We start from the raw sequence: 27,494 nt of genomic DNA, 5'->3' as shown, positions 1-27,494 counted from the left end.
TTTCAAAGATAAGACCCATGGGCTGTGCTTGGAGAGATTGTGTAAGTAGCCCAGATGACTAAGCATCCTTCCAATCCTTTCTACTCCCAGTCTGCCATGCTGTGCTACTGAGTGTCTCTGTACGTCATCAGCACACAAGTGAACACAAGCAGGATGGCACAGCCAGAAAGGGGAACCCAGAAGTAACGTGCTTCTCAACCTGAGCCCCAGCTACAGAGGGAGGAGTGAAGAGTATAGACCAGGAGGAAGAGGAGGCCCACAGCTCAAGATGCCCATAGAAGGAAGTCCAAAGTTCCTCTGCCCCATGATAGCTATATAAGGCAATCTAGAGAAACAAGTGGTGTTTGTGTCTGTTAGCCATTAGACAATTTGGGTTAAGAAGTTTGATAAGGTCTGAGAAATCCATAATCGAAGTGCACTTGGAGCTGTGCACAGTCCACCTGAAAACCACAAGGCTGAGAAATTCAATTATAGCCAAAAGGAGCAAATCAGGATAGCAGAACCCAGTAAGATGTAACATAACAATAAATGTAAATGAACAATATTAGCTAAAAAAACAAAAACAAAAACAAAAACCTATGTCTGAAAGTACAAAAAAAAAAAAAAAGCCCCAAGTCCTATACATCTGAGACATGTTTAAAACCAAAAGATTTGCCAAAAAAAATGATTCTATGAAACAGAAGTATACAGAAAAGAAACCTCACCCACCCCCACTATGTGAACCCGCCCCGGCCCTGCAGAGGGCAGGCAGGAGGTGGCTGGCTATGGGCCTCCCCATCACAGGATGCGGGGCTGGGGAGGAGCAGAGGCTTCAAAGGTGAGATGTCGCTTCCCTACAGGGTGTGGACTCTGCAAAAAGTCCCCAAAAGGTCTGAGTCAAACTAAACACAACTCAAAATGACATGTACACTTCTCCACCTCTGTTCCTTCCAGGGTCCTCACATAGTAGGCCTTCCACATGACAAAGGAGGAACCAACACCTCTGGGGAGTGGGCTTAAATGTGAGTGTTCAAAAATAGGCAGAAGCAGACCAAAAACAGCTCTGTGGACAGTCAAGACCTTGACCTGGGAACAACACCCGGGACCTGAGGGGTCTGCAAGGATTCACCTGTGCAGAAAACCACAAAGAACACATCTGCACACAGCAGGTTACCTCCCCGCCACACTCTCACCTCCACACTCTCAGTCACTGTCCCTGGCCCCCTTCACGCACCACCCAGCACCTCCTGGAGCAGAGGCAGGCAACACGGAAGGCTACGAGATGCGAGATGCCGAATTCCAGCGAGAAAGGAGATTGTCAGGGCCCAGAACAACACTAACACATAGGGAAATTAAAATTTTCTCAGTAGCCACATTGAAAAAAGCAAAAAAGACCTATAATGAAAAATACGAAAATATTTAATGTATGTATATGTATGACTGAAACATTATGCTGTACACCAGAAATTGACACATAGTAACTGACTATATTTCAATTAAAAAAAAGAAAAAAGAAAAAAAGAAGCAGATGACATTCACTGTAATAGTATTTCATCGAACTCTACACCCCAAATATTGTCATTTTAACATGTAATCAATATACAAAACCATTAGTAAAATCTCTACATTGTGTTCTCCACACTGAGTCTCAGAAAGCTGGTGTGTATTTTATTCTCGGGCACAGCAGGGTTGACAAGGCACACCTCCTCTACTCTGCAGCCACACGTTGCCAGTGGCAGCCCAGGTCTAGATAGAACAGGAAAGAGTCTGAAAGAATATCGCGCTTGGTAAAGGAGAATCATTAATCCCAAAACATTAGAGCTGATCTGAGTCGGGGAGGGGCAGTCTTCAGTGGGGGAGGTGGGGCTGGAAATGTTCCATGTTTTGATCTGGGCAATAGATTCATAGGTATGTTCAAAAATTCAAAATTTTACAATTCAAAAATTTTATCAAGCTCTGCACCTAAGATGTGCGTTTTCCTCTGCGTAAATTATACCTTGGCTAAGAAAAAAGGTTGGGATGTGGGGAACTGAGCTGAAAGAGCCTTTGAAACCCCAACATTCACCCCCTACCCTCTCATTTGATAAAGAAGCAGCAAGAGACCCAGAGAGGGGAGGCAATCCCTCCCAGGACACACAGCAGCCTCAAGGCAGGGCCCTGGGGGCAGGTCCTCTCTCCTCAGCATCCTCTGCATCCCACCCAGTGGGCTGCTCCAGGCTGCCTATGCCTCCCACGCCAGCATCCGTCATACCCTTAATGCTGCCAAAGCCACATGCCGAAGACTTCAAAGCAAAATGTGCCGGACTGGGGGCACTGTCACCTTTGGTTCCAGAAAGATCTTCTCTGTCATGCCTAGGAACTCAGTGCCCCTGGCTGATTGCCTCCAGACCCTGTCTCTCCCTTTTTCACCAGGGCAGGACTTTTCAAAGAGTCTCCATCCAGCTAAATAGAACTCCAAGATGGTCTGGAAACACATACCAATCAAGTTCAGGACACATTCTGTCCCTGTGACTTTTCTCAACTGCATTTCAGCTCATGACTCAAAGACATAAAATGGACATCGGTCTGCTTCCAAGGAAGACGCCTCTAGAGGAGGAGTGGGGTTAGGACCTGGGGCTCTGTATATAGTGAAGAATTTATTTGCAAGCTTGGTTTAAAAAGTGTGTAAGTATTTTCCTACCCTTGGTTTTAAATTATCTCATTTTTAGATGGCTCCCAACTGCCTGGGTTTAAACCCCAGCTTCAGTCCCAAAGCAGGCTGGGAGTAGTTTGTGCCGAATATAAGTAGGGACAGCTGTCCATTTGCAGACCCTCCCCAGAAACTTACCATCCCTGAGCCTCAGTCTCCTCATCTGCAAGTGGGGACAATAAGAGAACCTATGTCCTAGGCTGGTTATGAGCTTCTGATGACTGTGCTTAGCACAGAAGAAGTGCTCAAGAATGATTAGGTAGTATTTTTAAATGATCCTGGGTTACCTTTGTTCTCAAAGGGGTGTTAGAGGAGTCTGAGCTATAAAGATGTTTTGCGGGGAGGGTATAGCTCAGTAGTATAGCGCCGTGCTTAGCATGCACGAGGTCCTGGATTCAATTCCCAGTGCCTCCATTAAGATGAATGAACGAATGAATAAATAAATAAACAATTAAACTTAATTACCTCCCCTCCCCACCCCCCAAAAAAAGTTTTCTGAAATACTCAGAGTGAAGGCACAAGGAGTGGCTTGTTCCTCTTCTCTCACCCACAGATTTCTCCATCCCCGCTGTTTACTTTTTAAAGAAGAGAAATCTGGGGAATTCCTCAGAATAACCAAGGTAGTGACACCAGCTCCTCTCGCCCATGCAGAAAGGAGACAGCAATCCAGCTTCCCACCCAAAAGCTGAGCACAGGGTTAGCCCTGGGAGGACAGGGAGGGAGGATGTCAGGGTAGGAGTGTCTGGTCTTCTACCTAGAACATTAGGACTATGGTGGGTTGCTACCCTCCGCGGAGAACATGGGTGCAGGGAAGTCTGGGAAGAAAAAGTAAGTGGGGAGTTTGTGATGCCAGAAATGTACGTTTCTACAAAGTGGGGCCAGGGGGGAAAGGTGACTGACCTTCATTGTATCCAAAAACAGTAAGAGCTAATGCAATTCATTCTTCCAATACATACAGGCTTGCTGAACATTTGTTATATGCCAGACACTCTCCTAGGCCCTGGGAAATGAAAATCCAGTCGATAGGGGTCCCTCTGAGAGTTTAAGGGCAGAAAAAGAGAAGCAGGGGGCTCTAAAATGCCCTGAAGGAAGCAGTCAATGGCTCTGGGCCCTGGTTTCTACCTTGGTAAGGGAAGGGCTGACAACAGGTTTTGCCAGTCTTTTCCCCACCAGCCATCCACAGATTTGCACTTAACCCTCCAAATCATGTGAGACAAAGTTCCACCTTGGACACCAAAGCCAAGCAGCAATGGGGAATCAGACACAGAAAAGTCAACTCTGGGATTAGAGCATGGCTCTCCAAAGAAAGGCTGTGTGCTAGCTTCAGGCCAGTCCCAAATTCCTGCAAAAAAGTAGGGGATAGACTCTCCCCTCCCACATATGTGAGGTGGGATAGGGGCGGACAAGACACATGCTGGCCACGATAATGTATCTTTTCCGCAAGTGGGCAAAGATTAATTATAAACCAAAGACCTTGGCATGCTGAAGAAACACAGTCAGTGCTCAGCAGCCCGCATCTTGCAAGGAGAAAAGGCACCCTTCAAGAAACACGAGCCAGATGAAAATGCACAGCAGCAAACCTGCCAGCCCCTCCTGGGCCCCCTACACCTTCCCTCCTACAACTACTCTACAGCACCTCAGAGACTAAGCTTTTCAAAATTCTTCCAGCAAGGTGTAATTTACTCGGAAAGGACAGGTTCTTTTAACTGGTATGAGTCATCACAGACAAGGGAAAAACAAATAGATCAAAATGGTATGGCCTAGTGTTTGACAGATTTGGGAACACAGGCACCTGCCTCACCGGCACAGGTCACAAATGACACAACCATGTTTTACTAGGGAGAAGACAAAGGATGAGAGAGAGGCCTGCAGTGGCATTTTGAGTGGACACAAGGCAGTTGCCCAACATAGACGGATGGCGGGAAGGCATGCTGTCCTGTTGCATGCTGGGGTAGGTTTAGGTCCAAACCAAATGGGGCAGCTGTCCATATGCCTTGAATCTTGACCCCTGCAGGGCCACCCACCTCTTTAGCATTTGGGTGACTGCCTGGATTCTGACCCCTGCTTTCCTGACCACGAACATTTACAGAAGCTCTGACTCCCCTTTGCCTGATTTCTGTCTATAGCTCTATCTAGATCAGGGATGGTAAGAATGTGGGAAACAAACTCTATTCTCTCTTCCTGTATCTGTGGCAGACATCACAAATCAATCATGGCACTTTCCCCACTGAGTCCAGATTTCACCTCAGAATCCTTCTTAACCCAGACCTCCAAAGAGTCCCAGCTATCCCTCAACTGACAAACAATACCAAATCCAGGTTTAGGACTTCAGTTTCTGCCTGATGGAAATTGTACATAGCATTTCTTGTTCCCTGGTGATGCCCACTTTGGGGAATTTTTCCCAAATAAATAATTCAACAGAATCTTTTAACAATTACAACACGTATACTCACAGATGTTCATTGTCAGTAAATACCAGACTACCTCCACTTCCCAACAAAAGATGAGTAAATGAGTGAATCATGTCTACTTTGAACACTTCATATATAGCAGGTACTTATGATATGCAGTATTTCATTTAGTTTTTACAACTCCAGAAGTTAGATATAATCATCTCTAATTTTCAGAGAAAGCTGAGGCTCAGAGAAGTGAAGTAGGCAGCAAAAGGTCACACACACAGTGGTGAGTGTGTGGTGGGGCTGGGACCAAAACCCACATTTAACTTCACAAGAGGTCTTTACTAGGAAAGTGAACACACACACACACACACACACACATGCACATGTAATCCTGCATTCACTGAACAGAACAGTATTCAGCCACTGAAATTATGGAAACTGAAAACACTGATGAAATGTTAAGTGAAAGGACACACACTGTACCTCTGCTATGATTAAGCAGGTTTGTCCTAACACGTACCACGTGGCCAGGGCTCCAGGGGAATTCACGAAAATCACGGTGTTGGGTGGAGGATTGTGGCTGATTGTCATTTAATTCCTTAATTTTGTTTGAACTGTTTGTCAAAACTACAACGCCCTGGGAGAAGCAACGAATGGGGAGAACAGAGAGCCTGTCGCTTGTTCTGGGAGGGACTCTAAATGGGCAGGATGTACAGGGACAAACTATGACAAGAGAAGGACAAAAGTGGGAGCACGACAATGGAAGGGGTGGGAAGGAGGGAGGGAAAATGTGAAAGACTCCAGAGGTAAAGCGAGCAGACAGGCTTCAGCCCCCACAAGCACCATGGGTGTGCATGTCACCCATGGGGACCTGCCTGGACTTCCTGCTTGGGCTCCTTCTGTGAAGACCTGCACATGTTCTAATCTGGCATCCTCACAGCCTGGAAACTGTCAGCTGTTGACAGTGTCAGGTATCACTACGTGGGGCATCAGGAGGACTACTGCTGGGCATTGGCGGGTGACCCGGCAGGCACCACACCAGGGCCAGCAGATCCAGGGTGGGACCCACCTAGGGTTTAGTGACGGGCACCTGACCACAGCCCACTGGGCAGAGCTCTTGGCTTGTGAAAGCAGTTTCCATTTACCCTCTGGGCTCAGGGTGTGGGCATCTTCCTCTTTCTCCCCAGGGCTTTTAACCACTTGGTAGTAGGACTGCAGACGTGGCCACAGGGCTCCCCACTGCCCTCCCCACCATTAAAGGCATCTCTGATCCCCATCATCTGGAGTCTGTCTCAACACTAACCTTGGCCTCAGGACACATCTCTCTCAGCCTCAGTTTCCCCATCTGTGTATTGGGTGTAATAACAGCACCGGCCCCTCCACACAGTATCCCCGGCACCACCACTACCATCACAGGCTGTATGGGAGCTTTGAATTTGGAATCAGGTGGTTTGTATTTTGAATATATGACATGTGCGATGGAGCCCTCCTGCCAGGACCTTGGCCTTATCTGGTTCTGAGAAGAATAAAAGGACTTTTCATGAACCATGGGCTTGAAGAAGCATAAAACTCCCCGTAAAAACAAACAGCTAAAACCCTTTAAGGAGGAATGAAGCGTCTAAGCTGGTCCCCAAGGGCCCGGCAGCAGCAGAGCTTTGCAAGCGGAAGCAGCAGCCCCGTAAATCTCATTAGGCCAAGGGGCGTGGGTTCTCCCTGCTGACCTAACCAGCTCTCACCTCTGCCTTCCGTGGAAACAAAAGCAGAGCCTCTGGAAATTCCAATCCACCCCCAAATCCCTCCCTGAGTGTAAATGGCTTCCACAATTTAATTCAGCCCAAAGAGAAGTTACTGACATTTACCAGCTTCTGTCCTAGGTATATACAAAGAATAAGACGCAGACTAGAGCCATGACATGAACACAGCCAAGACACGCAAACATGAACACATTCGTTTCTTGATTTTTTTCAGTTTTAGTACTTGTCTAAGTATGAGGAGTACTACCAAATACAGAGGGCATGGTCCTTCTAGGGTCACAACCATAATTCATGAAATTTGGGTCATAGTACAAACACACGTAAAGGAGCAATTAATTCTGATTGAGGCTGGTAGGAGAATGGAGTAAACAATCAGGATTTTGAAGGATGAATAGGAGTTCAACAGTCACCAAAAGGGGAAACTTTTTCACATCCTTTGCTTTTCTTTAATCCTTCCAACAGCTCTATGAAAATGAACAGTCTCTTATTCGTAAGTGAGAGCAGAGTATAGAGATAAAGTTATTTGCCCAAGGTCCTAGGGTGAGAATTTGATAGAGCTGAAATAGCGACTTGGGTTTTACTCCTTAAGCCCATGATCTTTCCCATTTGACACAGCAGCATTTTTTTTTTAAATAAGCACTGGGCAATGATGTTCAGTTTCCAGTTTAAAAAAAAAAAAGAGGGGAGGGGGGTTCTACTATCAAGGAAGATTGAGCACCGGATCAGTAAATTTAAAAGTAAATATAGGGGGAAGATACAGCTCAATGGTAAAGTGCGTGCTTAGCATGCACAAGGTCCTGGGTTCAATCCCCAGTGCCTCCATTAAAAAAAAAGACAAATAAATAAACAAACAAACCTAATTACCTCCTCCTCCAAAAAATAAAATGAACCAAAACCAACCAAACAAACAAAAAAGATTAAAAATAAATAAATAAATGTAGAAAGTTTGTTTCCTGCAGAACTTCTCAGGGCCTTTAATACACCATGTGAGTCTATGAAAGTAGAGCTTCCAAAATGCATGTGGCCTCAGAACATTCTGCTTGGTGCTAGAGGACTTGGGGAAAAAGGAAGAGGGGTGAAATGACTGAGTTGGGGCCCTCGGGCCAGTCTGCAAGCACTGAGGACCTTAACCAACTCACCCAACTTCCCCAGGTCCTAGCAACTCGTCAATAAAATGGAGATAATGACAGAACTGGCCTTGTTGCCAAAAATAAATGGTTTGACTATGTGGCAAGTCCCTGAAAGTGCTGGGCATGTGGTAGGGGCACACTAAAACTCATTATTCATCTTATTACCACACTGATACACGAACATGATCCTTCTAGAAGAGAGGACATCTGGTCCCGGCCCTCGGGGTGGTAGGGGGTCCAGAATGTAAGCCGCCTCTGCTCCTGGGGGTCCAAAGCCATCGGAATACAGACTACAGTTATGGTTCTACGTGGTTACTGACAGCCCTTCATCCCCACCTCCACATCTCCTTGGAGCAAACGTTCCCTGCTGTTCTTTTTCCCAGCGCTGAAAGCTGAGATGTACCTCTGGTTACCTGGCTCCCTGAGCATTCATATGATATTAAAAAATAAAAAATAGATGGGGGGTGGGTAGAGCTCAGTGGCAGAGGGCATACTTAGCGTGCATAAGGTCCTGAGTTCAACCCCCAGTACCTCCATTTAAAAAAAAAATAGATGAAAAGATTATGTGAAAAAAGCGATTCTGCAAGGCCAGCACGATGCTTCATCAACCGAGTCTGCTCTAAATCGAGACAGCCCGGCCCGGCGCGGGCAGGTCTCTAACAGAGGGGAACTGCATTGTCCCTGTAATCCTGCCGAGGCGCCAGGACAATGGGACTGTGTCGCCGGCACCAGCCGGGCACTTCCCTGCACCCTGTCCACGCGGCACATTCCTGGGGCTCAAGTCCGGGTGTCATCAACGCCCAGCCTGCCTTGGTCCAACCCTCTGCTGCCCGTGCCTTGCTGTTCTTGTTCTGTTTTTCCACAGCCACAGATGCAGCTCAGTTGCTCAGCCTGGCTCTGAATTCAGACTAAAGACACCCAGAGTCAAACCTGCTGACTTTAACTCCTTGGGCTCCAGGCCCGGACTTGCTGCTTTTTAGCTGTGGGTCTGAGGCAAGTCCTGTCATGGCTCTGGACCCCAGTTTCCTCACAGGCTGATGCACCTATGCAGCCAGCAGGTCACAGGGGAGGCTTGGATTGTTTGAAGTCAGCAGAGGCCAGAGGAGGTGAGGCCAGGACCTTCCAGGGCTGCTGATGGATGTGACTCTGGTCCAAGCCATTGGCAAGACAATTAGGCAGGGTGGTTCAATCACAAGATTCAGGCCAGTGCCAGCGCTTAGCATGTGGACCGACCAGCTCCCAGGGAAACACGGCACAGCGCAGAAAGCTGTGCATCCTGGTGGTGTCTAAACAGGAAAGCTGGGAGCAAAGACAGCTACTTCTGGGTCTTTCACAGACACAGTTCTGAGCCCTTGCCTTAGAGTTGCTCACTTAAACCCCTCACAAGAGGTAGATCCTATGCTTAGCCCTGCTTTAGACTGAGCCCCAGAGAGAGCAACTTGCCCAAGGTCACACAGCCAACGGTGGGGCTGAAATCTGAACTCACACCATCTGGCTCAAAAGGCTTCCCCCCGGACCACTGCACTACGCATCGTCTCTTTGTCTGATGAAGTAAAATAAGCTTCCTTTAAAGGTAACACGAAAAAAAATCTTTTAATTAAAAAATAAGGTTAATGGGCTGTCATAAACAAAGGACCCCATTTTAAGAAAGAAAAAATTTCAGAATATATCAAAACAGAATATCACACAGCAAATCAACTCATCCAACTCATTTTCTAAATGGGGAAACTGAGGCCCAGGAAGGGAGAGAGATCTGCCCACAGGCAGGCAGGTGGCGTAAAGACCAACCCTTCTCTCAGAGAAAGACAAACATCAAATGATACCACTCATATGTGGAATCTAAAAAATGATACAAATGAACTTATTTACAAAACAGACTCAGACATAGAAAATAAACTTATGGTTACCAAAGGGGGAAGAGGGGGAAGGATAAATTAGGAGTTTGGGATTAGCAGATACACATTACTATATATAAAATAGATAACCAACAAAGTCTACTGTATAGCACAGGGAACTATATTCAATATCTTATAATAACCTATAATGGAAAATAATATGAAAAATAATATATATATATATAATTGAATCACTATGCTATACACCAGAAACACAACATTGTAAATCAACTGAACTTCACTAAAAAACACTCACCCTTCTTGATTTAACTGTCTCTACATTAATTTATATTCTCCATGTTTCACATGAAGCATAAGGATGTATTTATACATATGTATAATATTTTTATTATGATAAAACCCCAGGATTTATTAATAATCTTTAACTAAAACTCAATCCATTTATTCTTCACATGGAAATCATGGTAAAAGGCAGCTGGGGATGTGATCCTGTCCCCAAGACATGGAATCCAGAGTGGTCCATCTGGAGACCCCTTAGAGACATCTGTTCTGAGTTTCTACCAAGCAGAGAGAACAACTGACATGCGAGGACCAGCATGATTTTAGTGACTGTCCAAAGACACCATTATGCTAGCAAAACTGACCCTTTGTAACATAAATTTATGGCTGTATCTGCAACTGGAGGATAAATATGAGGTCTTGTAATAGCTTCAGGTAATAAACGTTTTTAAATGCAGAGGTGGACATGGTCAAGACAGCATCCTAGTTTCTCCACCAAAGCGGACATCTGTGATTTTCTTCTATCAGCATCCCTTTCTTTTAACAAGTGGAATCAATCTGGAGCTGCCAGTCATGAGGCCTCCACCTCCCTGCCCCACAGGATGTACATGTGACCTGGGCCAATTGGGTCCTTTTAAGGGGATGATTGACATTGAGGGAGGAGGGCTCTCTCTTCCCCAGGGATCAAGACCCAGAAGAACCACTATACCTGGACAATTTCTGCTGCACAGAGCCCATCTGAGGCCAAACCCAGAGGAAAGAGAAAAGAGAGATGAAAAGAAGATAATGCTTCAGCCTTAGATTCAACAATCCCTGCACTTCCCAGGTCAGAGAGCTAAGCAATTCCCCTCTTTGCTGCAATTTTATTTAAGCTTGCAAACAAATGAATTATAACCAATGCTCACAACTGGAGTCTTTCTATCAAAGAATTACCTTTCCAAATCACCCTCTTAACCCACTTAACCAAACTGAGAAGAGGTCTAGATTTAAAAGGAACTGCAGACTGCTAATGGGGACAGGGTTGCCTTGAGGATGATAAAGAAGTTCTGGAACTTTCAGACAGTGGTGATGCTTGCACTGTGAATTGACTTAACGCCACAGAACTATACACTTTTAAACAGCTAACATTTTATGTTGCTGTATTTCACCACAGTCATCAAAATGGAAAGAAAAAAGGCACTCTGCGGGATTCAAAAGACTGCCCCCACTGGATGTGCCACAGCAAACAGTCTCTCCCTGTGTTCTCTGTGTCCCTGGCCACACCAGGCTGGCCAACAAGAGGGCTAAGTGTGGATGGTGGAGTTCAGCGGGGGACCTTTGGCCATGAACATGCAATTCTTCTGCATTTTCCATACTGCCACCATAAAGGAGACCCTTGAAAGTCGGTTAACCATTAAAACCCCAACTGCCTTGGAGAAAAACAGCCCATGGGGTCAAGTGGATGGCCGTCCAAAGTAAGGATGCCTGTGCTAGGAAGGGTGCCAACAGCCGTGTTCACTGGTAATGCTGATTAGGCAGAGGAATACACATTTATTGAGCATCTATTATGTCCCAGGCACAGTGCTAACCCTTAGAAGTTTCTCTGACAATCTCTACCTTTTTAAAACGATTGCTACCCCTATTAACTCTGGAACCCCACCTCCTGAAAACATATTCTACAGAAATAATCCAGTAGATGAGAGAAAGGAGCTACGGGTATTAAAATGTTGGTTAGAACATTATTTATAACAATAAAAACTGGAAGCAACTCAAGAAGCCAACACCAGGGAAAATTTCAGGAATCACAGTGCACTTGTGAAATTGGACACTCGGCCGCCAGAAGAGCATTCATTCCCACACTCTGCAGCCACATACATTATGAAATTATGTTAGAAAAGAAAAAAAAAGGAAGAAACTGATTAGGGCATGATTTGCAGGGTGTGACCACAGCCATGCAGAAGTAGGAGAGACTTCACTCCGATTTCATCATTTTTTATGTTCCAGGAGCCAAGCCAGGATACCATGTTGCATAGAGCCGATTTGCGTGTATGTGCATTTTGTTTTCATTTCTTACAGTTTAATGCTTTTTGTATATTCACAGACGTGCAACCATCACCACAGATTTTAGAATATTTTAGAATCTTTTCATCACCTCAAAGAGAACCCCTATGTATGTTAACTACCACCTCCTTTTCCTGGCTTTGGGGAAATCCTTTTGCAATATGGAGAACCCTTTGGTAAGGAAAAAACTCTCCTGTTCACCTCTATTCCATGGTTTATCTTTCTGGAATTCAGGGGTTTTGCTTTTTTTTTCCTTAGCATGACCCTATGTCCTAGCCCCAAATAAATTGCTTTGGAAGTTTGTGATAGTGTCAGTTTTTATGTCCAGAATGGGGGGGGTGGACTTTAAAATAAAGACTGCTGCAGAACTGTTCATACACAAAGGGACACCCACCTTTTCCTCTTCCTTTCAGTCTAACAGAGACACAGGTATAAGTCAGCCAAGGCCAGGGCCCAGCTACCCAGGCTAGGAGACTGCACCATGGTTGACATAGCCTGTTATTCTGTGGCCATCAAAACCCTACTGGTGTTCATATGGTTGACATTTATTCATTCAAAAAGTGTTATTGAACACCTACTGCATGCTAGACACTATTCAGAGGGCACTCATGAATTCTCCCATTGGGTCTTCACGGCCACCATTGGAAGTCATCTATCACCCAGTCAGATAGGGGCATCATTTTGGTCATCCCTCCAGCACCCTCTCCTGCCCCACCCAAAAAGGTAGACTCCAGCCACCACATTTCTGGTATTCAATGGTCAGGATCGCAAATGCAGCAACCTACTTCCTAGCCCACACCCTGAAAACAATTTGGGGTACATGTCACCAGCGGTGCTAGTGGTTCAGAGATTTAGCACATGTTCAAAGTCAGAGACCAAGGAGCCAAACCCAGCCTTGCTGTGTCCCTGCTGAATGGTGACTCTTTATAGGTTATGACCCCCTACCCCAGCCCTAAAAGAACACAAGGACAATTACCTGCACGACCTCCTTCACCAGGGTCTTGTCCGTGCCGGTCTTGGCGCGCTGCAGCCCGCTGACATTCTCGCCGATCCATGTAATGAGGGCGAACTTGGACCTCTTGCTCATTGCGTCCCCAGTGGTGACCCGCACAAAGGCAAATAATCGGACATCATCTGCACCAACGGCAAAAGGAAGGCACAGTGCTCGGTTAAAACACCCCAGATCCACATCCCCAGAAGGGTCTCTGAGCCACGAGGGTGCCCTGGACCACAAGCTACCCCGTCTGATGGGGAACCATCTGGCCTGTGGGAGCTGAGTCACAGTCCCGGCAGGCCACAGACTCTGATTCAAACTCTAGATCCAGGCCAAGGGACTCTATGACAGTCATTTCTTAAAGAAAACAGATCATAATCACAGCATCTTTCAGTCTGTGTTTTACTATTCATTGGGTCTTCGTAAAGGTGCTGGGAGGTGGGCCATGGGGACATCACTGTCACCTTCATTGACATCCAAAGAACCATTTGGTAGATGGGGCTTAGAGGTCAAGTGATGTGCCCAAGGTAATGAAGCCAGCCTGAAGCAGAGGGAGGTCTGGGACATTTCAGGCATATCTGTCAAGCCCCTCTCCCTTGGGGCACTGCCCCCTCCCAGCCATGGGAGTGTGATGGGCACCCAGCCTGGGACCTGACCACAGGGGTCAGTGAGTGACAAGGCCATAAGGACAGAGAAGAAAGGTCTCAGGGACACTTCACAGGCCAAACTGACATGCTTGGTGACTGGCAGGCCACGAGGAGTCAGGAAGGAGAAGTCCAGGGGACAAGAGACCATGTCAGCTCCATCTCCTACTCCCCAGGGAATCTGACTTAATCCGCAAACATCTCTGCCTCGGCGGCCTTATCTGTAAATGGGGTGATAGTTTTGTCCTTTTTTAAATTTATTGAGCTAAAAGTCACACAACCAACATAAAATTCACCATCTTAACTGTTTCAAAGCATACAATTCAGCAGCATTTAGTGTATTCATAATGTTGTGCAATCATCACCTCTAATTCCAGAACATCTGCACCACCCCAGAAAGAATCCCTTCCCCCCCAAGCAGTCCCTCTTCACCCCTGCTCCCTCCAGCCCTAAGCAACCACTAATCTGCCTTCTGTCTGGATTTGCCTGTTCCGGACATTTCTCACAGACGGAATCCTACATTATATGGTCTTTTGTGTCTGGTTTCTTGCACTCAGCATATTTTCAAGGTCCATCCACATTGTAGCATGATCAGTACTTCATTCCTTTTAGGGTTGAATAATATTCCATTGTATGGATAGACCACATTCTGTTCTGTTCATCCATTTAACCACTGATGGATAGTTGGGATTTTTCCAAATTGAGGTGATTTTACACCTCCCTCATTTGTCAACTATGAAGGTTAAGTAGGACGCTTTGAAATCCGCCTGGACTGAAATGATAGAACCTTCTCCCTGGAGCCTGAGCCACAGGGCGGAGCTGCAGGTGGGGAGTGCACACAGGAAATGTGCCTGGTAGGGCTGAGGAAGTGAAATTCACGCAGCCATGCATGGCTGGTGCAGACAGAGAGTGTGGGGGAGAAGCCTTTTTGTTCCCTAGCATTTCCCGGCACTCGTGGCTGTGTTTGGGAAGCCAGCGCACTGTTTTGAGTAGTGTTGTTGGAGGAACAGGAGAACCAGCTCCAAAGTGTTTAATTAAATTGCAGCCTTGACCCGAGCGGGAGGCGGGCCACACATCAGATGCCTCCCAACTTGCTAATGTGAGACAATACAAGGGAAAGAACCCCTGGTCTGTTTCCACGGCAACCACTCTATTTCCCTTTTCCTCATTGGTCAGCCTGGATGTTTGGGTTCCCATGACCACACTTGGATCCCAACTGCCCCATCGCTGGCCAGAGCCTCCATGTGGGAAAGTTAAAAACCATGCGTTTCAAGTACCAGCCCAGGACCTGGTAAAGACAACGCACCATAAGTCTCTCCTCCACCCTCAAGGATGCGGGCAACTTGGCTTTTAAGACCTTCCAGAACTGTATTTAAATTATCCAGCCAGGAAGATTGCTGACGTTTTTGAAAATCCACAAGTCATGTTATGGTTACAAATGTTTGCCACTCAGGATTTGGCAAGACATCAAAAAGTCAGCTGAAGGTCTGAGATGAAAAACGTATTCGTCTCAGTAACATTTTCACAGCTGCCCACACAGACCTCTCTACCGCTCATCCTGAAGCAGGTTCTAAACTCATTTGACCTCCAACTGCTCAGTGCAGGAGGAAGTTCTAGTTGAATCGCTGGTTGAGGCTAATTTCCCTCCTCTGAACAAACGAGGCAGATGGAATGCAGATGTCCACGGGGTGTATCACCTGAAAGGCAGAGCTAAACTCCATCATATGCGTGTATATGAGTATGTGGGGGTGACTTGTACTGCAGGTGCATGTGTGTGCATGTTCTTGCATGTGTGTGGATGTACGTGTGGGGGCACACACACTACGGTGGCAAAACTGGCCAGAAGAAGGTTAGTACTTGAGGTTACTGTCACCCTCGTGGTGCCACTTGGTCCCCAACGGGCCAGTGAAAGGAGCCGGGCCCAGAACTCACACCAGGGGACAGAAACCCTGAGCTCCCTCTGTGAGAGCCCTCAGCACAGCTACCTACACCTGCTGCTCCCTTTACAGTTCACCCTGACACCCCCGTCTACAGCGTCCAGGTGGAGTCCAAGTCCTGGAATCCCTGAGATACTCATCACCACTTTGTACCAGCTCTGTGGCGAGACCAAATTCCCAGATGTCGCTAAGCCTCAGTTTCCTCATTAGCAAAACGGGTCAAATACCTACCTCATAAGGAGGCTGTGAGAATTAAACGGGGGAAAAAATTGACATGTAAGGCTTGGCTGATGGGGATGGTTACTGTTCTCCTCTCCCAGCCATGTGGTGAAACGACCCTCAGAGGTCTTTCCTGCCAGCCTCCCTGCTGCCTTCCTGTACCCTCCAAACCATGCTCACCCCCGGGGGTCTCAAAGTAGGGGCGCTCCTAGGTGCACACAGTCATGTAGTTGCTGGTCCCATGAGTATTTCTTGAGGACGTATTCTGTGTTAAGCCCAGGGCTAAGCACTGGGGTGGGCACAGAGAAGACCAGCGAGGGCCCTGAAGACAATAGGCTGTTCACTGAGCACTTCCTACGTGCTAGGCGCCATTCTAAGAACTTACAATCTGCCCATTTGCTCAGCCTGACCTCTGTGTCAGGTCAGCACGGCTCACAATCCCATTTTACAGATGGAGAAACTGAGGCTCAGAGAGGTGAAGTGATCTGGAGCCAGACATCTGGTTCCCTGCCCAATGGAAACTGGTTATGTCTATAGCAGCAGTTGTCAAAGTATGGTCCTTGGACCAGCAGCAACAGTATTGCCCAGGAACTCACTGAATTGTGAATTCAGAAACTCTGGAAAATGGGGTGTGGGAAGTCAGTCTGAATGAGCCTCGGGCGGGGGCGGGAGGGGTTGGGGGGGATTCTGATGCCTCCAAAACCCAAGAACCACTAACCTAGCGGAAGCGGTGAGAAGAGGTGAGGATGGGGCTTTCAGCTCAGAGGACCTGCTCCCTAGCAGCCAGGAAAGTGGGCGAGACAAAAGGTCTTGTGGGCTAAAGTGCCCAGAGTTCAGCCCCACCCCCACTTCCCCATCCCCACCGTTTTATTTTAAGGAAGTGATCGCCTAAAGGAGCTTCCGGTATGGTCTGTTTCCTCAACATTGAAATTTACAGAATTTGAAGCATCTAAGTGTGGTTCCTAAGCATCTCACCGCCAAAGACCATCGGGATTGTCCCCCCAGAGACTCTCTCTCCCCCAGTCCCACAGAGGAGAGCTGTGTTTAGAAAAAGAGCTGCTGGATAACAGGGAGTTTTTCTGTTCCCTCAATTGACATAAGCCATCATTAACAAGGAGTCCCAAATGCATCACAAAACCACAGAGCCCCCTCTCGGGGGAGCCATCAACCAATGACAGAGGTTAGGAACCCCATCTCCGAGGATGGTCAACACCACTGCTCACTCCTTCTGGCCCCCGCTATGGGCTCAGTGTTGAGGCTGACTACACGTTAGGTGCTAGGTGCTCCCAGTTCAGGGCTGTGGACACCCTCCCCTTCCCACCCAATGAGAGTCCTGTTCATGAAAAGTTGGTCCTCATAGGGAGTTAATATAAGTCCACTCTCAAAAGAACTTGGCCCTTCGGTTGGTCTGTGAAGCCTCATCACAGACCAATGACTGATTATCAGTGTCTAACAGCTCCTGGACCCACCAATCCCACAGCCTTAAGGATCCACCTGGACCCAGAGACACCACATGGCTCAAAGTCCTGTTCTTCTCTTCAAGGCTCCTCGCCTTTATCTACTTAGGAAGTTAATTTGCAGTGTAAAGTCATTGCATGTAAAGTTCTCAGCTAGCGCTCAAAAATGCCGGCTCTGTTCACCAGGTGTCTTCTCCTCTGCAGCCCCTTCCTCCCCAGGCCCTCCTCTATCCCCTCCTCATCCTTGCATTTCCTCTCTTGCTCCTATCCACTGCTTTTACCACCCCTCTCTTCCCTCCTCCAGCTCTCTGTCTAGGGCTGGAAAGGAGAGAGCAACTTAGGAAAACAGAGAGAGGTAAGGAGGGAGAGTAGGGGAGTGGATGTGGAGGAAGAAACAGAATGACACAAAGACTGGGAGATGACCCAAGGGCAAGAGAATAGGGATGAAGAAGAAAGGGGGAATCAGATTCCTGTGGAATCACCAAGGCCACCAAGATGAGCTGCTCTAATAATAATTTTCCCAAAAACTAGGAACAGCACATAATCCTTACCAAATTCTCAAGGACTTCCTGCTCTCCTCCACCCCTCCCACCCAGACTTGAAGTCTCCTGAGGCTCAGAATCACCAAGGGGCAGATTCTGACTAGTCCCTTTCAGTATTCTCACCACAGTGACCCCGACACAGGATCCACACTGATCGAGGACCCTTGCCTTTGCCCCCTAAAAGACCCTGGTCTTCCCCTCTGCCCTTTCCCAAAGCTGGCACTGGATGGAGGACAAAACCCAGAGGAGACTGAGGATCTGTCATGGGCCAAGCAGTGTGAGGCTTTCTCACACTTTTGCAAATGGTTTGAACAATTTTTTTCATTACACACAGAACACATACTGTGTGTAGTATAATTAGAAGTGCAAACAAGCAAAATATAAGAGGGCGGGCGTCCATCACCTAAATAAACCTAAGTAAACTCCCTAATAACACTTAAGTAAACCTTTGGTTGCATGTCCTTTTTTTTCTTAATTTTATTTTTCATAGAAGTATAGATGATTTACAATGTTAGATTCAGGTGTACTGCAAAGCAATTCAGTTGTATATATACATACTGATATATCTTTTTTCAAGAACCTTTTCCATTATAGCTTATTACAGGAAATTGAATATAGTTCCCTGTGTTCTACAGGAGGTCTGGGTACCTGTCTTTTTGATCTTTTAGCTGAGATCTGTCCAGATCTTGCCATTTTCCCAGCACCAACCACAGTGCCAGGCACACAGGAGGTGCCCAATACATATCTGCTGACCAACAGAGAGAAAAAAAGAGAGAGAGAAGTAATCATTTTATAATTTCCACCCAACACTGAACTTCAGAGCAAGACAAAAGAAACGAGGAAGGAGACAGCAGGAAATTGCCCCAGAGCACAACAGGGCAGGATTGCAGCTCGCCTGCAGCTGACCTTACCTTATATAGACACCCTGAGAAGTTAAGCAAACAAGGTTCAGTAAGGAAGAAAACAACCCACACACCAAAAAGCTGAGCTGTCAGCCTCCACCAAGTGAGCTCCCAGGAGGGGGCATGAAAGGAAATGGGAAAGAATTCAAACATCCTGTCGCTTGGGCAGGGGGACAGCAGGACAGTAGTCACAGCCTCACTCACTTCCAGTGGGCTGCGGATGGGGGAGCCCAGGCAACAACAGATGAGGACCAGGGAAGCGGAAAATGTCCGCTCTCTCAGACACAGAGGATGAGGGCTTGTGGGGGCCAGAGGTGACTGAGGTCTGAGGCTTAAAGGAGCCAGTCCTTCCCTTGAAGGGAGGGCTATCATTGTTGAAAGGCCCCATGTCACTCTCTCCCTCTTCTTCAAAGTGACTTTTCTTGTTTGTTCTGATTAGTGAAACAAAAAAATCTTCCTGTCCCACTCAAAAATTTACACAAAATATTTAAAAGTATAAAAAATAATGAGAACTTTGGGGAGGAGGAATAAATTAGGAGTTTGTAATTAACAGACACACACTACTATATATAAAATAGATAAACAACAAGAACCTACTGTATAGCACAGGGAACTATATCCAATGGCAATATCTCGTAATAACCTGCAATGGAAAAGAATCTGAAAAAGAATACATATATATGTATGTATAAATGAATCATTTTGCTGTACATCTGAAACTAACACAATTGCAACTATACTTCAATTTAAAAAAATAAATGTGTAAGTGAGGGGAGGGCATAGCTCAGTGCTAGAGCGTGTGCTTAGCATGCATGAGGTCCTGGGTTCAATCCCCAGTCCCTCCATTAAAATAAATAAATAAATACATACATACATACATACATACATACATACATACATACATACATAAACTTAATTAGCTTCCTCCCAGAAAAAAAATATAAAAATAAATAAATGAATAAATAAAGAAAACTCATTATCCTAGGAATAAAACCAGCAGACATTCTTTATTCCTTGTAACGGAAGAAGAGAGATTTTATATCCTTATGTCATCTACAGCCCATGTGTACACATGGATATGAACCGAGTCACTGTATGTGAGATCACACTGTCTATCCAGACTACTTCTTTGTCCCACCACTTCCTCAAAGCAGGAGACTTCCCAGATGACTCCTTCCTCACTGAATTTTCATAAACACAGAATGACCCAGCTTCCCTAGTCTGACAGAGAACAAGAGAAAATGGAGTGCAGGATACCCTGAGGTAAAGAAAGATGATTACTTCAGGGAATGGGCTGATCTGGAGACCCAGATTATCAATATAGTGAAAGTTTTCCCCCAGTGACAAAGCACCAGATCCTTTCTTTTAACGATTACTTTTACTTCCTTAAATGGAAGTCAGTGTGTTATACCAGACTCCACCTTCTGACTTAGAGAAGAATGGTTACAACCAGTTCCTAGAGGTTCTGAGGCCATCACTGCAGCATCGACAGTGAGACACTCTGGGGACACTGAAGTATTCTGATTACCTGAGCCCTAGATGCCCTTGGTGTACACTGCTTGGCATTCTAGTATCCACTTTTTATAACTTTGCTCTTTCTTCCAATGCTGTTGGTTAATTATTTGACAAACATTTGTTGCAATTCGTGAATTTGCTGAATAAGACACAATCTCAACCCTCAAAAAATACACAATCTAGCAGGGCAAAAAAAACAAAACCAAACACCAGTGTGTGAATACAATGAAGTTGGTACCATAGCCATGAGGTATCACAATACATATGGGAACATGAAAGAAAGAAATGAACTCTGCCTGGGGGGTGGTGATTAGGGCAGGCTTCACAGAGGAGGTGATGTTTGATCTGGGTCTTGAAGGATGATCTAGAGTTCATCCAGCTAACAGGGTAACAAGGAAGGCGGGGGCCTACAGTTAATAACTTGAGGGATAGATTCTGACAGAACTCTACAGACAAAAGCATCAGCTTCTACAGGCAAATTTAAAATGCTTTCCTCTACCAGGCCCTCTCTATTTCTGACTTGCCACAGGCTAGAGGGGCATACAATTAGCTTATTATTACTCTGTGTAAAACAAGAGTTTAAAGGCTCAGAATGACATCCCTCAAGGCTCCGACAGCCTGCTCATCCCTGCACCAGGAGGACAGGAACCTTTCTCCCTATGACGTCTCAAGCGCCCAGAACGATGCCTGACACACTGTTCACGCTCAATAAATCTTTCTTGAATAAATGAGGAACCTGACTGACACATTGTAACTGACTATACTTCAATTAAAAAAAAAAAAAAAAAAAAAAGAGGAGCCTGAGCCCATCTCTAGCTGCTTAGAAGCATTTCAGTGCCTCATCCTCAGTTGTGTCACTTCAGTGGGGGCTGCTATTTATTTAAGAATAAAACCAATTCTCTCCCCAGATTTTAAAGGTGTGGTTTCTACCTCCAGAGAGTAAAATGAATAGACCAGCAGAAATAATCAGATAGGAACAGACAGATAGCAATTGACTGGCCTGGACAAATTTGTCCTTTAAATAAAAGTGCATGGACCATAAACAAAATGAAAGACAACCTATGGACTAGGAGAAAATATTTGCAAACAATGCTACTAACAAGGGATTAATTTCCAAAATATACAAACAGTTCATGTAACTGAATATCAAAAAAACAAATAACCCAATCATAAAATGGTCAGAAGACTTACATAGACATTTTTCCAAAAAGGACACCCAGATGGCCAACAGGCACATGAAAAGATGCTCAATATTACTAATTGTTAGAAAAATGAAAATCAAAACCACAATGAAGTATCACCTCACACCAGTCAGAGTGGCCATCATGCAAAAGTCTACAAATAATAAATGCTGGAGAGGGTGTGGAGAAAAGGGAACCCTTCTACACTGTTGGTAGGAATGTAATTTGGCACAGCCACTGTGGAGAACAGTATGGAAGTTCCTTTAAAAACTAGAAATAGACTTACCATATGATCCAGCAATCCCACTCCTGGGCATATATCTGGAGAAAACTCTAATTGGAAAAGATACATGCACCCCAATGTTCATAGCAGCACTATATACAATAGCCAAGACATGGAAGCAACCTAAATGTCCATCAACAGATGAATGGATAAAGGAGATGTGGTATATTTATACAGTGGGATATTAATCCGCCATGAAAAAGAATGAAATAATGCTATTTGCAGCAACATGGGTGGACCTAGAGATGATCATATTAAGTGGAGTAAGTGAGACAAAGACAAATATCATATAATATCACTTATATGTGGAATCTCAAAAAAAGAGATACAAACGAAATTATTTACAAAAGAGAAATAGACTCACAGAAGTAGAAAACAAACTTATGGTTACCAAAGGGGAAAGGGAGTGGGCTGGGAAGGATAAATTAGGAGTTTGGGATTAACATATACATACTACTATATATAAAATAAACAACAAGGACCTACTGTATAGCACAAGGAACTATATTTAATATCTTATAATAACCTATAATGGAAAAGAATCTGAAAAAGTATGTATATATAGCTGAATCACTTTGCCATATATCTGAAACCAACACAACATTGTAAATTAACTATACTTCAGTTTTTAAAGAATGGTTAAAAAAAAAAAGTGCATAGTTAGGGAAGCCCAACAACATAATATTGCCAGGATTAGCAATGCCTGCATGACCTGGGGGGTCTCTCCCTCCCATGCTCACATCACCAAGCACAGTGTCCCAGAGAAGCAAAGCAAACTCTAGCCCTCAACAACCTAAGAGAGCAAGGAGACCCGGGTTTGAGTCCGAGCTCTGCCTCTTTCCATCGTATGACCAGGGCCCAGCGGCATCCCGCCTTGGATCCCCAGTGCTCTGGGCTAAGGCAGGAGGTGGCTTCTCTGTGCCTGCCTCAGAGCCCTGGGGTGGCGGGGACAGACACCCATGTGGTTTTCATCCCCATGGCTGTTGACACCCGCTGCCCTCGAGTTCACCCACAAATTTACAGCCAACTCGTGCCACTCTTTTATTGATTCATTTACTTAACCCACATGAATATCTGAGACAGACTGTCCACTTTCCTTTAAGTACCCATTTCTTATGCAAGGGCTGCAGGCAAAGAATCATCTCCTAAACACCAGCTCTGTACGGGCCCTGGATTGGAAGGTGAAAACCAAGCTGTGGGTCTGGGGGGGTCCAATGCCAGGTCTGGCTATAAATTCTCATCAGAATTGTGGATAAAGGCTCAGAACTGGGCCTGGCACAGAGCCAGTGGCACGAAAGACACCGGACAGTGATGCTGACAAGGACATAGATAATTAGGACAGAGCACACAGAGGTGGCAGGAAAGGAGAACTTGCAAAATCAAGTCCACACTGGAGCATGCGGGTGGGGCTGAGTGCGTCTGGGCCCTGGGGCTTGGACCATCACCCCAGAGAAAGGCAGGTCTGTACTGGAGAGAAAAGTGGCAGAGCCAAAAATGCTGACCTGCGAATTAACCACAGAAAGGCATATGGCAAAATTCTAGGAGGTCGTGGGACAAAGGTCGTGGGAATAAAATGCATGCTGTTCAAGCAAAATCAGAGTCCTCACCACGGACCCCACAATCCTGCACAGGCGGGGCCACCACCTGGCTCAGTTTCTGCCCTCTCTCTCATCCCTTTTGTTCTTTAGGATATCATTTATGTACTGTAGAATTCACCCCTTGTAAGTGTACAATTGACTAGATTTTAGTACATCCACAAGGTTGTACAACTATCACCACTGTCTATTTTAGAATATGTTCATCACCCCAAAAAGAGACCCCGGGCGCATGAACAGTCACTCCTCATTGCCCAGTCCCTACTCCTGGCGACAACAAATCTGCTGTCTATCTCCATGGATCTTCTCATTCTGGAAACCTGAAATACATGGAACTGCACAATATGTGGCCTTTCACGACTGGATCCTTTCCCTCAGCATCATGTTTTCAAGGTTCATCCCTGTTTTAGCGCATGTCAGTGTGTCATTCCTTTTTATGGCTGAATGATATTCCACTGATGGGCAGACCACGTTTTGCCTAATCCACTCATCAACTGATGGACATCTGGGTGGTTTCCACTTTTCAGCTATTATTGTGAATAATGCTGCTGTGAACATTCATGTACCAGTATTTGTGGGTTTTCCTTTCTCTTGGGTAGATATTAAGGCATAGGGTCGCTAGGCTTAACCTTTCAGGAACTGCCAAACCGTTTCCCACAGTGGCTGCACAGATTTCCTCTCCCACCAGCCCGGCCTGAGGGTACTGACTCTCCACATCCTCCCCACACCTGATATTATAACCTCCTAGTGGGTGTGAAGTGCTAGCTCATTGTGGTTTGATCTGCCTTTCCCTAATGACTAATGATGTTGAGCATCTGTTCATGTGTTTATTGACCATTTGTATGTCTTCTTTTTTTCATTCAAATCCCTTGCCCACTTTTAGTTGTCCTGTTACTGTTGAGTTGTAAGAGTTCTTTACATGCTCTGGAAGCTAGACCATCGCCAAGTATATGGTTTGAGGACCTCCCTTTTAGCTGGCCCACTCCTCACCCAGACACCCACGTGCCCAACTGCTATTCATCCAGGTCTGGCCTCAGTGTCACCTCCTCTTTAAGACTCACCTGACCCACCTGGCTAACAATGGCCTCCCTCCAGTCCGTCTCTGGCCCATTGCTTCATTTTATTTTCTTGGCCTTCATCTATTCTGAAAGGATCTGAACTGCTAGCTTACCTTTTATCTGTCTCTGCACTCCCAATGGAAAGTCAGCTCTGTGATCTAGATCATTCGACCTTCCCAGGATCCAGAGTGCCTGGCACATAGTAGGTCCTCGATTTCTAGTTGTTGGATGAATGAGTAATTACAAAGCACCAAAGAAGAGAATAAGTGACTTTCACCAACTCGGAGACACAGCAGTAGGTTTTGCCAAATCAAGAACAGAGCGGGGGAGGGGAGGGATAAATTAGAAATTTGGGGTTAAAAGACACACATTACTATAAATAAAATAGGTAAACAATGAGGACCTCCTGTATAGCACAGTAAACTATATTCAACTTCTTGTAATAAGCTATAGTGGAAAAGTATCTGGAAATACATATACATGTATGTATATGTATAACTGAATCACTTTGCTGTACACCTGAAACTAACATTGTAAATCAACTATATATACTTCAATTTAAAAAAAAAATGTTTTTAGTTTACATGTTGCAAAAAAAAGAACAGAGTAAGTGGCATCCCAGTCCAGGCTGCCAGAGCTCGCCAGAGTGAACACAGGCCTCCACTGGACAGGAGCGGTCGGGGGGAACACAGGGGTGGCACAAAGCCTGGCTCTTCTCACCCCTTCCCAGAAGCCCCAGCGTGACCCAGAGGGGCCCCTGGCCCACCCGTTCCTTTATTTGCAAACCACGAACAGTATACTCCATTCTAGAGGCAGGGTAGATGGGAGCCAAAAGAGGGAGGAAAACTACTTCCGGGTCAGACCAGACAACCTCCAACCTCCGAGGGACATCCTTTCAGTCAAAAGCATCGGAGTCAGAATTCTTCCCCGGAAAGAATGGAGGCGTTTGAATTAAGGAGGGTTGCTCCCCAGAGACCATCGCAGGTTTTCCACTTCAACCAAGGCAGAAAAAGTACCTCTGAGCTGCCCATTCCCACGGAAGTGCCACTAGCAGGCGGCATGGGCCTCAGGTCTGCCCCTGAGCATCCAAGAAAAGAGCTTGTGGCAACGTATTAAGAGCGTAGATCCTAAGAGCTCTCACCACAAGGAGAATTTTTTTTCCTTTTCTTTTTATTGTATCGATATCAGATGATAGATGTTCACTAAACCTACTACGGTCATTGTTTCACCATATATAAACCAAAATATTGTGCTGCACACCTTAAACTTAGACAGTGATGTATGTCAATTATTTCTCAATAAAAAACTGGGGGAGAAAAAGAGGAAAGAAGAAAAGAAAAGAGTTCGCCTGTGGTCCTCCCTCCTTGTTTCAAAAGAATTTCAGTTGCAAGTATTGGGCAGCAGCAGGGTGTCAAGAGTGGTGGCCAAGAGTGCAGGCACTGGGTAAGGAGCACAGCTCAGCCCCTGCACAACTGTGGGCCGGTGCCTTTGTGGCTCTGAGCCTCGGTTTTCCTGCCTGTGAAATAGGAATGACAACTGGGCCACCACATTCAGTCACAGTGTCAATGAAATGAAATCAGAACTAGACGACTCTGGCTGGCAAAACAATGGCTCCCAAAGAGGTCCGCATCCGAATCTCCAGACCCCGTGACTATGTGATTCAACATGACAGAAGTGACTTTGCCCATGTGATTAAATTAAGGGTCTCAGCTTGGGGAGATTATCCCGGATGATCTGGGTGGGCCCAGTGTCATCACGTGTCCTCAAATGGGAAAGAGAGGAGGGCAGAGAGATGGCAGCATGAGGACTCAACCAGCCACTGCCACCTTGAAGCTGGAGGAAGGGGCCACGAGCCAAGGGATGCAGGCACCTCTAAAAGATGAGAAAGGCAAGAAAATGGATCCTCCTTTCAAGCCTCCAGAAGGAACACAGCCCTCCCCACACCTTGATTTTAGCCCAGGGAGGTTATTTTGAACTTCTGCCCTCCAGAACTATTGGATGACACAACTGTATTAATTTAAGTGACTGAGTTTGTGATAATTTGTTACAGCAGCCACAGGAAGCTCATGCAATGACCTCAGCACAATTCCGGGCACAATAAAGGTAGAGTGTTTACTGATATTTTTTTAAGTTTTATTATTACTTACTATTTGCATGAAAGCTGACACAAATACACAGAAGATAAAATAAGAAAAAGTGCATGAGAGAAAAAGAGCTGAATGACTGTAAACTAAGTCCAGAACTAAAACAGGATACAAGGCATGTTAATTTCAAGTGCACTAATGAAATAATACAGAAAATGTGTAGGTAACAGCCCTGCCATCACATGCTGGCCTCTGGGCACCTGCCCCTGCTGAGGCCACTGAGCAGAATCTGAAAATCAAGTCAAATCAGTGAGGAGTGCAGCCATGCAGGGGCTCCAGGGCAGGGACCTGGGCCAGAAGCCACTGGAGGCAGGGGCATCAGGCAAGGGGCCTCGGCGCTTGCAGACCATTCATAAGGGTCACTGGGCTGTTACGCTGGCAGAGGGGACAGCAGACCTTCCGGGGTGAGCTCAGCTCTCAGGTATCTCGGGGGCCTGTTCATTCATCATTTCTACATACATCAGGGGAGAATGCCAGATGCTGTTCTAGTTGCTGACAGTAGAGCAAGAAAACCTAACAGACCAGGATGCTGCCCCTAGGATCTCAGATTCCAGCGGGAGAGTCAGACAACTGTTACATGAACACTTGTGTGGATGTCACTTGGGGAGCTGGTAAGTGCTACAGCACATGACTTGGGCCCACACAAGGAAGTGACGCATCCACTGGGGAAAAGAGATTGGGACCAGCTACCCGAGAAGGGTGGAGGTGCTCCACTGAGGACATCACCACCGGAGAGACAATGTGCCTCTTTCCAGGATCTCACGGTGGAATTGAAGACATAGACACACACGTAACCTCCGCACAATGTAGGGAGCATCACAAAAGCAAGGAGGGCATCTGAGTGGAGGGGATTTTTGCACTGGGCCTTGACAGATGTATAGGAGTCCTCCAGGAAAG

At 46.0% G+C, this 27,494-nt stretch overlaps 1 protein-coding gene across 1 annotated transcript in view; it reads right to left on the bottom strand.

The window, feature by feature from the left end:
* Positions 1 to 27,494, bottom strand: part of COTL1 (coactosin like F-actin binding protein 1) — a 41,661-nt gene that overhangs the window by 3,594 nt on the left and 10,573 nt on the right. Inside the window, exon 3 of the mRNA XM_010967805.3 lies at positions 13,103 to 13,260. Coding sequence (XP_010966107.1) covers positions 13,103 to 13,260 — 158 coding nt within the window. The remainder of the gene's footprint in view (positions 1 to 13,102; positions 13,261 to 27,494) is intronic.

This window comes from Camelus bactrianus, chromosome 9, assembly GCF_048773025.1.
Source record: "Camelus bactrianus isolate YW-2024 breed Bactrian camel chromosome 9, ASM4877302v1, whole genome shotgun sequence".
Classification (NCBI taxonomy): domain Eukaryota; kingdom Metazoa; phylum Chordata; class Mammalia; order Artiodactyla; family Camelidae; genus Camelus; species Camelus bactrianus.
This window is presented reverse-complemented; position numbering and strand designations above follow the sequence as displayed.